The 11,800-nt window shown below is 28.5% G+C and overlaps 1 protein-coding gene across 3 annotated transcripts in view; it reads right to left on the bottom strand.

Moving 5' to 3' along the window:
• FucTA (glycoprotein 3-alpha-L-fucosyltransferase A) overlaps window positions 1-11,800 on the bottom strand; it is a 41,824-nt gene that overhangs the window by 6,010 nt on the left and 24,014 nt on the right. Inside the window, exons 1-7 of one of the 3 annotated variants that reach the window (XM_011065693.2) lie at window positions 10,298-10,625; window positions 6,002-6,243; window positions 3,898-3,987; window positions 2,475-2,663; window positions 1,511-1,735; window positions 1,141-1,329; window positions 234-469 (exon numbers count right to left, since the gene is read on the bottom strand). In XM_011065693.2, coding sequence (XP_011063995.1) covers window positions 234-469; window positions 1,141-1,329; window positions 1,511-1,735; window positions 2,475-2,663; window positions 3,898-3,987; window positions 6,002-6,169 — 1,097 coding nt within the window. In that variant the 5' untranslated portion in view covers window positions 6,170-6,243; window positions 10,298-10,625. Of the gene's footprint in view, window positions 1-233; window positions 470-1,140; window positions 1,330-1,510; window positions 1,736-2,474; window positions 2,664-3,897; window positions 3,988-6,001; window positions 6,244-10,297; window positions 10,626-11,800 lie in introns of those variants that run through there. The other 2 variants (XM_011065692.2, XM_011065695.2) reach the window with 2 other exon arrangements.

Raw genomic sequence — 11,800 nt, 5'->3', positions numbered from 1 at the left:
AAGATTAGGTAACGCGAGTTGGCACGCAACCGCTTTATTCAAGATACCGCACAAGTTGGCAAAGGTTGCCGACCTCTGGGTGAAATGATCGAGCGTATTAGGTCAACTTATATTCGCTGCTCGCATCTAAAATACCGCACCTCTCTGTATGAATTGTATGCGCTAATCAGAGTGAGAGGATAAAGCGGTGAGAAAGAGAAAGGAGGAAGAGAGCAAAATACCATCGCACGTACCCAAGTCCGTTAACGAAGAACTTCTCTGTAATGTAGTCTTTGCAGTTGGAATTCTCGAACGCGAGGTAGAATTTGTAGTCCTCGTCGAGCATGTCGAAGCACGTTTGCGACTGCGATCGCGGGCAACGCAGACTGCCGCACGCACCGTAAATGTCCACTTGGATGTATTTTGAGAGTTCCCTGGCATAATGCATACGCTGATTTCGGGGATGGCAGTTGGAAACGAACCAGGCGACCTAATTAAACAACAAATATTGTGAAGAAGAAGGCGAATGTCATTTTTGTTAGTGTAACGATTTGAAAATTACAAGTATTTGCAAAAATGTAATATTGATATTTTGATAAGAAATATAATTTTTAATAAAATTCTTTATTTTGATTTAATTTTTATATAAATCTTAATGTTTCTAATATAATTTCTATCTGAAAGTAACGTTTCTATTTCTTATAAATTAATATAACAATAAATCATATTGAAGAATAGATGATTTTATTTCATTATCAAATAAATATTATTTTTATTGCATATACGCACATATTTTTTAAATATTAATTAAAATTGAAATTTTTTAAAGCCATTAACTTCATATAAAATATGTATTATTTAAAATTATTTTAAAAATTTAACAGTATTACGAATTAAGATTAAATAATTTCATTTTACAACTAAACAAATAAAAATAGTATTTTATTAAAAAGTACAAAGGAAATAAAAGCTATTTCTGTCTTTAAAAAATATACAATTCTATATTATTTTATTTTAATTATAGAAATAAATATAACAAAAATTTATTATTTATTAGTACACTTATTTTACAAAGAATATAAATATACATTTTATTCATTGTTTTGGTTCTCAGACAATTCAAATTTTATTAAAGGCTTAAGATTAATCTAAATATTTTACCTTCTTTGTTTTGTTTGCTGCATAATTAAATGTTTGTGAGATCTGTGTGATACTCGAATCATAATATTGCCATCTTTCGTAAGGTGCCACTATGTCACTGTCGCGCCGATATGTGGCGGTCCAATTGATAAGAGCGCTTTTTACGCTCTGCGTGTGATAAGGACATTCTAAAAAATACAGCATCCACACCTGTTGAAAATTACATAAATAATTTTATTATATAAATAATAAATTTAATAATAAATCCTCTTTTATATGTGCGCGATATAACTATATAAGTAAAGTTCAAAGGCGAGTTCAATCGCTGAGTAAAGGTGACCTGATTTTCTCGGGTCGTAAAAATTAATATTGCTTGTGTTACATCGGATACCTGATTGTAAGACCTTCGTCCCACATGCGTGATGTAATCCTTAAATAGAATGAGATCGGCGTCGTCCGGATTGTCACGGACGATCGTGCAAGTATTCACCGGGCAGCGTTGTTGGAAGAATATGTCAGGACCGATTTTGGCTTCGGCCATCCCGTGAGGAATCATTATTTTTTTCAATGAATGCTCACTGCCTGTTTTGTTGTAATCAGGTGGCACGAACATTAGCTGCAAAATTATTTATGACGTTAATATATTTATGTCTGCACAGAATTGTTTAGTCAAGAAAAGTTATCGATTAAACAAAAAAAAATCTTTTTTGCATATATGTATTTATATAGCTTTGTAGAACTTAATACTCAATAAGCAAGTAGCAATTAGCAACTAACAAGTACTATGAAATATTATCTTATAATTATATTTTTAATTCCCTTAAAATCCCAAAACAAATTTGTTAACATACATTATCCAACATCAGCAAAAACTAGAGCCAACAAAATTCTTACTTTTTTTTATAAATGTGTGACGAAAATTGAGTTTATTTTATTATTTACTAATGCACTTATTTTACAAAGGATTTACATAAAATTAAGATTTGTCATTGTTATGTTAATTGTTCAAGAATGTGAAATTCTTCAGTATTTTGATGAAAAAAATTGAGAATATAATTATATGTATAATTATATGTATAATAATCGGAATGCATCGTGATTCAATAAAGTAAAATAAAATTAATTTAATGCAATAACATTTTTGCTGATATTTATTCCTCTTCAATATTTTAAAATTAAGTTTACATCAAAATATTAATGTACAAACATGTATAAATAAAGAAAATTTTCGAATGTATATGTCTAATATTCATAAAAATCAATTTATAATTAGCAATGTTGATAATTAAATATATGTATATAATAATTAAATTTGAACTATAATCCGTAAATTTTTATGCAATTACCAGAATTACCTGATTAGTCACACGATCATCGTAAGCAGCTTCCTCCGGCCACAATTGAGCCAATCTTCGGCCAGTATTGCGAGTTCTTATCGCCGGATAAGGTCTTCTTGTTCCTCCTTTCATGTACCAAGGTCTTCGCGATGGATCTTGGTCTATCGAGTTTTCGCCCAAGCTCGCAGTACCATTTATATTTAATACCTTCGAATAAAAAGGAAAAAAATGTATAAATGAATGAAAAATAGAATCTTTATCGTCATTCTCTGCTGCAACTAAAAAGACAATATCACAAACTATAAATGTTATTAAACCAGAAAATATTATGAATAATATCGCATTCAACAAATTTCACAGTAAAGATAATATTTTTATGAATCAATTACCTTTCTACTATCTATAATACCTAAATAATCGCATATTATCTGAAATTTCATATATATTATAATATTATCTGTTATATTATCTTTAATTTATTAATTCAAATTTTTCTTAATATAGATGCTTTTTATGTTAGCTCTATCAGTATATATATATATATATATATATATATATATATATAAATTTATGCGATTAGTTAAGTGTAATTTGCAACTTTTAAAGTTTCTAAGCATAATATCATAATTTACGTATGAGCGAATACATGTAAGCTTTTATTAACTGGATAATATATGACTTGAAAAGTGATAAGAAAAAGTTAAAACTTTCTCGTTTTAAATACGGATAATTAGAAAAAATAAAATAATATACTGCCACAGACAACTATACTATTAAGCCATTCTAAATGCATCACGATATATCATATTTTACAAATTCCAATTTCTTACAATTCTCATAATCTGAGGCGTTAATTATATCCATTTAACTTTGCTATTACTTAAGCGTCCAGTATTTAGCAAAATGAACATTAAATAAATTACGATGATATTTCAAGTATTTCAATATTTCTTTTATCAAACTTTACAACGTATCTAATCATTGTGTAAAGAAAGCATTGAAAGAAACAATGTTTCATTTAAAATTTATTTACAATAGCTGAATCTCCTAAAAATTATTTATATTTTATTCGAACTATTATAATTTTCTTTATTGTATTCTTATCACTAGCTACAAATTATGCGATGTATAATACTAGTGCTAACCCAATCGAAAAAGAGGAAGCCACTAAGTTCGAAAAACAAGCATACGCACCGTATTATTTTAAGACGCAAAAACAAGCAAGACACACGGAAAAAGTAACAATATCATATAAAATTTCATAGGAATAATCGATAATAACATGTATAATGTATATCTACATTACTTGACGTATACTTTTATCGTGGGAATTTTTAATACGTATTTAAGAATAAAAGAACTTAGATTTCGTTTTTTTTTTTTAAATATTTTTCCGTGTACATGTCGTTTTGGAATTAATCGACGCTACAATTGACCGTACCTCGGACGAAAGTCTTTTCCTCACTCGCTCCCGAATGCGTAATACTCGCATCGTCGGCTTCTTCGATTTCAAAGGCCAATCGAGTTTCATCTGCGAGCGAAATTTATTTTTATTTTTATTCCGTAATTTATTTCGCAGTCATTTGTACTATTTACATTTCACACACTTTCTTCTCTTTCTCTATCTCTTTCTCTCATTTTAGATATACTGTTATCACATCTTCACATAATGGTATAACGTCAATAAGTCAACCGCCAAAGATTACTGTAATCTTAAAAAGAGATCTATTTGCGCTTAAATTACAAATATGATAAACAAGAAATACTAGTATATTTTTATTCAATATTTCGATCAATAAAAAATATTATGTTTGTACAGATCGAGATAATATTCAATATATTCTTTTATTTTCTTCCAAAATGATATCGATTTGCAATTACAACCGGTACCGCAGAAATATCTGCAGCTGAATAAATCAAACTATGAACTATGTATTACGCAACGAGATATTTCACATGTCTCATAGAAAAATATTGTAGTAAAAATTTATGGAATACATCAACATTATGAATAAATTACATTATATTCTTATTAATATTTATTAAAGATATTTTTATTCCATAATATTATGTGTATCTCGTACTTTTTCAAAAGAATTGTTGTAATTTGAAAATTCTAATGTTAAAACAAAGATTAATTTTATTAAAACGAGGAAGAAATCTTATATATTGCCTTTAGCACAAAAGTTATACACTTTTCTGATAAAAATTATTATATTAATATAATAATTTTTTTAAACAAAAAATTCATTCATTATAAACATTATTATACATTGCAAATTTTATATAGGACGACTTATCGAATATTTTGAATTCATTTATTTTTGACAAAAAAATTTTGTTAAAATAAGAATGATTTTGAAGAGAACGTTAGAAACTGGTCATGTTGTTTTTTTTTCTAGACGGAGGCGCCAAAAGAATATAAAGATCATCTCCACTTTTTTAAATGGAATTATATGACTTTTTATAATATAATTCCTCTGCGTATAAAAATATTATGGGTGAGTTATTAAAAAACTAATAATTTACGAGATATTTTATACTTTATTCTGGCACATACTGACATAAAATATTATCTCATAAACTATTGATTTTTTATATCTCTGCTTTAATACTTTTATATGCAGAATAATTAGAGAAATCAAATTATGTAAAAAAAAAAACATAATCGAGATAAACAGAAGATTTTATAAATATCATTTAATTGTTTTTGAGACAAATAAAGGTCGAAAATACATGTTTAATATTATAATTTTTATTAATGTGGTTAATAAAAGATAATTAATATTACCAGGAATGTGTCTAACGAGCTTGCATAGCATACAGACGGCCAAAGCCAGAGGTGATCAAAATCGAACTTCATTAAGTTATATTTGGTCACACAATACGACAAAATCATAGCTTCTTAAAGGCAGCGTCTTTATTAAATTATTTTCTTCTGTTATTCATTTCTATCAATATAGATTAACTTTAATCTCTTATTATGTCCCTGTGTTTAATATAGATTAACTTTAATCTTTTAACTTACTGTTTATCTTTTTCTAATTCTTATAACTAGAAAAAAATAAAAAGCAAGTTAAAGCTAATCTACATTAATAAAAATAGTACAGAAGAAATTAAAGTTAATCTATGTATATTGATAAAAATAGATAATTGAAAAAGATAATTTTAAAGATAGAAATATACACAGATTAACTTATTTTTTATCTTTTTCTAATTTTAAGAATTAAAATTCGGAAAAAATAATTCATATTTAACACGATTTTTTTTTATTTTCTTTTTTTAATCAATTTCTATATACGAATAACTATACATATATAGCGCACTTCTGGGATGGCAAAAAATATTTTTGCACGCGGATGATTAATTCTCTTTTTATACGCTTCTAAATATTACGCACAATATCGTTATTCTATTTCAAATTTACAAAACGAAAGGTTGTAAAAAAAATACACTTTTTATGTAATTAACTATTTTCTCCATAATCAGATATTGATGACTTTCGCATCGATTAATCTAGAACAATTAATAATTAATAACAATACCTTCGGCATGTCGCCGGTAACTCGAACAGCCTGTGGCTGACTAGGATGTGGTCGCATGCTGTGCCATATTTCGTCCTCTCGCAGAAGATTTAGCAGAACGATCAATGTGCCCGTCAGACATAGCACGTAGAAAAAGTATCTCTTCAGGGAGAAACGCGGCAAAGCCATACCTCCCAGTTCCCTAAGTCGGACAAGTTCCTTATCTAGCCATGCGTCACTTAGCTCCACGACATTCGGCTACGCTATAATGAAAATTAATCAAGAATAAATGAGATATCGATCTTTGCAAATAATCTGGAAAGAATACACACAAGATAATATAAACTAAAAGATAATTCGCGAATGATAATTTGCTGACGATGGCATTAAGAAATCTCTCAACTTAATAATTCGGAGATTTTTTAATGTTGTGTTAATGTCTTTCAAATTAATAATTGAAAAATTTTTTAATATCTTTTTAATATCCCTTCTCTTCTTCTCTAAAAAATATTTAAAAGCTTTTTGTATGAAATAAAGAATACCGACTAAAATGGTAAAAATATGCTTAAAAATATAATTACATTTTGTATGTAAATATGTGAAGCTACAGTAAAATACAATATATATATATATATATATATAATAAAAGTCCAGGAAAATAAAAATAGATTTTAGTAATTTATTTTATTTTATAATTTTTTGTTATATCATATCCCGTTCATTTTCCGAGATAAGATATGTTCCATTTCCGGCCATGGATGGCATATATACAGGGTGGGCCATCTATTGGTACGTTTTTAAAAATGCGATCAAATGAGCATACATTGATATTTTTTATTAATTTTTTTTTTGTTGTGAAGCTAAAAGTATCCGCGTCAAGAATGAAAAACGATTTCGTTCATGTGGCTCCCTCTACTGGCCTTACAGTATGCCATTCGGTCACCCCAATTATTAATGACATTTTGGACTACCTCGGCGCCAATTTCACTCAAAACAGTCGTAATATAATGTCATCCACTAACATCCCTTTCTCACGAACTTTCCTCACCAATTTGCGTATAGCTCCTTCGGTGGGTGCTCTATCACGACCCATATTTCTTTTCAAAATTCGTACAGTTTCGGCGACACAGCACTGACTTTGAAAATAAGTTTTTAAAATTTCAAAACGCTCTTCAAGAGAAAACATGTTGTTTCGTGCCGCGGACGGTATGACTAATAAACTGTCAAAATTTCGGGTCTGTAGCTCGTTCGGTGTTGCCATACGACGAAATTCAAAAACGTACCAATAGATGGCCCACCCTGTAGAAGATATAATGATACAGATTTTAAATTATATCCTTATTTCATGTTAGTTTTTTCGTTTTATATGGCACGATTTAACTTAAAAAATAATTCATCTAAATAGAGTGGTCCAAAAAACCTTTTTATATACTATAAGTAATCCTTTTTATATATTATTAAATCTAGTGTTAAATTTAACCTAATGTAAACCGCCGTTGATTCTATTCAATTATTGTTATTTTATACTAAAACAATAGTTATATTTGACACTATATTTTGTCAATTTGACACTATGTGATGTCAGTAGTACTACTGTATGTAGTGTTAAATTAACACGATATATATATATATATATATATATACATATAGAGAGAGAGAGAGAGAGAGAGAGTGTCAAATTTAATTTTATGTTTTAGTATAAAATAACGATATATTTAATAAGAGTAATAGCGATTCACATTAAGTTAAATTTGATAGTATATATTTAATAATGTAGATAATATAATGAATATCATGTAGAATTTTACCTAAATTTAATTTATTATAATATATAACGAGAATAATTATATAGGATAATTAAGTATATTACGATTATAAAAAAATTAATGATATAATTATCATATTGTATAACTAAAAGATTTAGAATACATTGCTAAATATTATTAGGTGTTGGAATTAATTCGTAGCGTTTTACAAGTGATGGGAAGTACTTTCATTAATGTATTTTTTAATGCTCATGTGAAATAAATAACATTCTTTCATTAAAAAACGCTACGAATTAATTCCAACACCTAATATTAGGCACTAAGATCTTACCTCGACACTCTTGACACCGTATTGGCTATTTCTTTATTTATTTAATTTTTTCCTATAACGATTTAGATCATCTAGATCAGGCTTGTCCAATTTGAGCTCCGGAGCCAAAATACAAAGCCATCGACACAAAAAAATTCAATGTAAGATTTTAGAAACTATGAAGTGTTGATAAGCATCATTTATATATATATTAACACTTTACAGTCCTCGAAATCTTATCCACATTGAACTTTTTTCGTCAATGGCTTTACGTTTTGACTCTGAAACTCAAATTGGACAGGTCTAGTCTAGATGGACCTTGTTTACACTGAGTATTTAATATGCGTACTAACAGTAATTTTCTATTAAATTATCTTAATTTCGGCGATGCATATAAATGTATACACGATATGACTTAATTAATCATATAGGTAGATGCGTAATGTATCAGCTTAGTACACCTTCTTTAAGTTCTTTAAATTCTTGCCAAAATTAAGATAATTTAATAAATTATTTAAAGAAAATTACTAATTAGTCACAAAAAAAATTAAATAAATTTTAAATTAATAAATTTTAAATTAATTGATCTAATGATCTTTTATAATAACAAAAATTATTCTTGTATAGTACATATGTAGAACATACTATATATTCGTATAGATATATTCGTAGGCGCGATTATGTTATCCAAGAATACTGGTAAAATTCGATAAGATTGCATAACCTTGTTAATTTCCGGAACACTGAACATTTTGTAATTACCTGATATAACAATCACCACTCTTAAAGAACCTTAATCATTATATGAGATGATTCATTACTGTATCATTCTCGCATAAGCTTTTTAAGCACTTAGCACTAATCCTCATTAAAGCAATATTAAGAGATGAAACATTACAACTTCCCGAACATCATAATATTTTAAATACGCGATCGATTATTCGCTATATTAAAAAGAGATTTCCCGTTCTAAATTAACGTTGAAACACTGACGGATGTTTTTCTCTGTAGAAGATATAGTTATTCGATAAATTTAATTGGACACTTCCGAAGGACGCAAAAGCACGTGCCTGTGGATTTTACGCCACACAGAAACGTTCTTGCGATTTATCGATAACTCGCTCATCCTTTCATTCGTTAGCTCTGAACAGCTCCGGTTTGAAACTCGATGTCATTAAATTATTTTCATCACGAGATAGCGTCCACTATCTGGCTGTATTGTCAGCCGTCGCACGCCCCCATATAATCGATACGACATGCGAGCATTGATTCACGTTCGAATAAACAACGCTCACCGTACTAACATATACCTACTCGTCCAATATTTATACACTGGCAATCTACTATTAATCTGTCGTCAATTATCGTACGCCATCGTACAAGGCAGATATCCGTGTTGTCAAATTATATAGTATACTTAATTTATATGAACTAATTGCTCACGTTAATTCATTCTCACAAATATCGTTTTCATCTTAAAGGAAGAAATAATGTGTTTTCACGTAACATGACATATTACGCTTAAATCATGACATGACACATTAAATCATGATTTGACCTGGTGATCTTATTACTGTGTATCCTCATGTAACAGTATTTACTCTCTTGATTTACGAGTATCTCTTCTCTTCTTTTCGTTAATTTCGAGCTGATCTTTTAATTTAAGTGCTATAAAAGTATATATTCAACGATTCAATTCGATTCATCGGTATCGCGCAATTCTTTTCTTCCATCGAAAGAATCCAATCGAAAGAATTCTATCTTTTGTATCCGTCCAAAAAGTTCACAGGAGACAACGTCCGTTCTCGATTTCATAAATGTTAAAGACCGTGATTTATTACATAATTATTAGGTGTTGGAATTAATTCGTAGCGTTTTACAAGTGATGGGAAGTACTTTCATTAATGTATTTTTTAATGCTCATGTGAAATAAATAACATTCTTTCATTAAAAAACGCTACGAATTAATTCCAACACCTAATAATTATTTTTATTAATTTATATTAGGTGTTGGAATTAATTCGTAGCGTTTTACAAGTGATGGGAAGTACTTTCATTAATGTATTTTTTAATGCTCATGTGAAATAAATAACATTCTTTCATTAAAAAACGCTACGAATTAATTCCAACACCTAATATATATAGATTTATATATTTATATATTTATATATTTATATTATTATATTATTATATAATTTATATATTTATATTTATAGATTTATTAAAAACATGATTTATTACCTGGAATTCTAAGGTGCACTTTTCGGAGAGACGCTCTTAGCTCTATTTGTGTTATTCTATCCTTATTATACGTAATAAACCATGAAGATAGAATGTGGTACAAATACCGCTAATAACATCTCGCCGAACGCATTTCTAGACTCACTCGCAAACACATGTAATACGGTGTTGAATACAAATTAATACATTTTAACACGCACTCGTGTGAAAGTGACGCGAAATGTTATGGAAAACGAAGCATTCCAGTTCCCAGAACGCTCTTCGAAGATTCTCGCCCGACGAGTGCACAATCGTTCGCTTGACTGCTAAACGAATCATCCCGCCGGCTCGTAAAAAGATTGCAACATTCTCTCGTGGTTTCATCTTTGAACCATGATAAAGTTCACGTTCACTGGAACAGCGAGAGCTACACGTGTAAACTCGAAGTGTGAGAGGAGCAAAGAAAGTTTTAGTTTATCGCTGCTAACGTAGCATATATATTTATATTAATGTTCCCGTATTCGTATTTCTTTTGTAAACAAGGATTTGATAAAGAATTGCAAAATGACTTTTAAATAGAAAACCCGATAAACAATAATACAGTAAAGTACAATAAATTATAATAGGGCAAATTAGAGTTGGGCGTTGTAATGATTGGAGCATTGTAATGGATGGTTATTCAATTAACAATATTTATTATTCATATAAACTATAAGTAAATTACAAATTTCAAATGTTTTAACTTATTTTCGAATCATTCTCGACAGTAATTCGCAATGAATAATAAACGCTCACGTGTATTCTAATGATAAGGACTAAATTTGTCAAGTTAGTTAAATGGGTGTCATTCACAATGATTACTAAGTCGAGTTTTAATTCGGTCAATGTTTCCTGTAAATGTATACCACACATCCAATAGATAAAAACTGTTTGTTAAAAGAATTGAAAAGGATATTACATGGTTACTCAAGGTATCAGATAGGAAATATTCAAATAAAGATTAAATAGAAAAGAAAACAATATGTTCATAACAGTATGAAAAATTTCTTTTAGATTTTAAAACTTATTTTATATATATATATTAGGTGTTGGAATTAATTCGTAGCGTTTTTAATGAAAGAATGTTATTTATTTCACATGAGCATTAAAAAATACATTAATGAAAGTACTTCCCATCACTTGTAAAACGCTACGAATTAATTCCAACACCTAATATATATATATATATATATATATATATATAAAATTTATTTATCCCTCATGTCAATGACGTAATGAAATATATGTAATATTATTTCTCAATATAATCATCCAGTTTTGTAATATATTTTATGTAACAATCCACAAATCTTACAATTCTAACCACAAGGTATTTAACTGCTCTCAAAACCACGTATACACCGCTTCCTAAACTCTAAAGTTCGTGTCATATTACGCATTGGAAACTGAGGACTGCGAATTGAAGATTAGAATTTAATCTATCAAAAATCGATTAAAAAGTTAAAATTATCTAATAAATCAAAT

The sequence above is a fragment of the Acromyrmex echinatior genome, chromosome 3 (assembly GCF_024713525.1).
Source record: "Acromyrmex echinatior isolate Ae372 chromosome 3, ASM2471352v2, whole genome shotgun sequence".
NCBI classification, from domain to species: domain Eukaryota; kingdom Metazoa; phylum Arthropoda; class Insecta; order Hymenoptera; family Formicidae; genus Acromyrmex; species Acromyrmex echinatior.
This window is presented reverse-complemented; position numbering and strand designations above follow the sequence as displayed.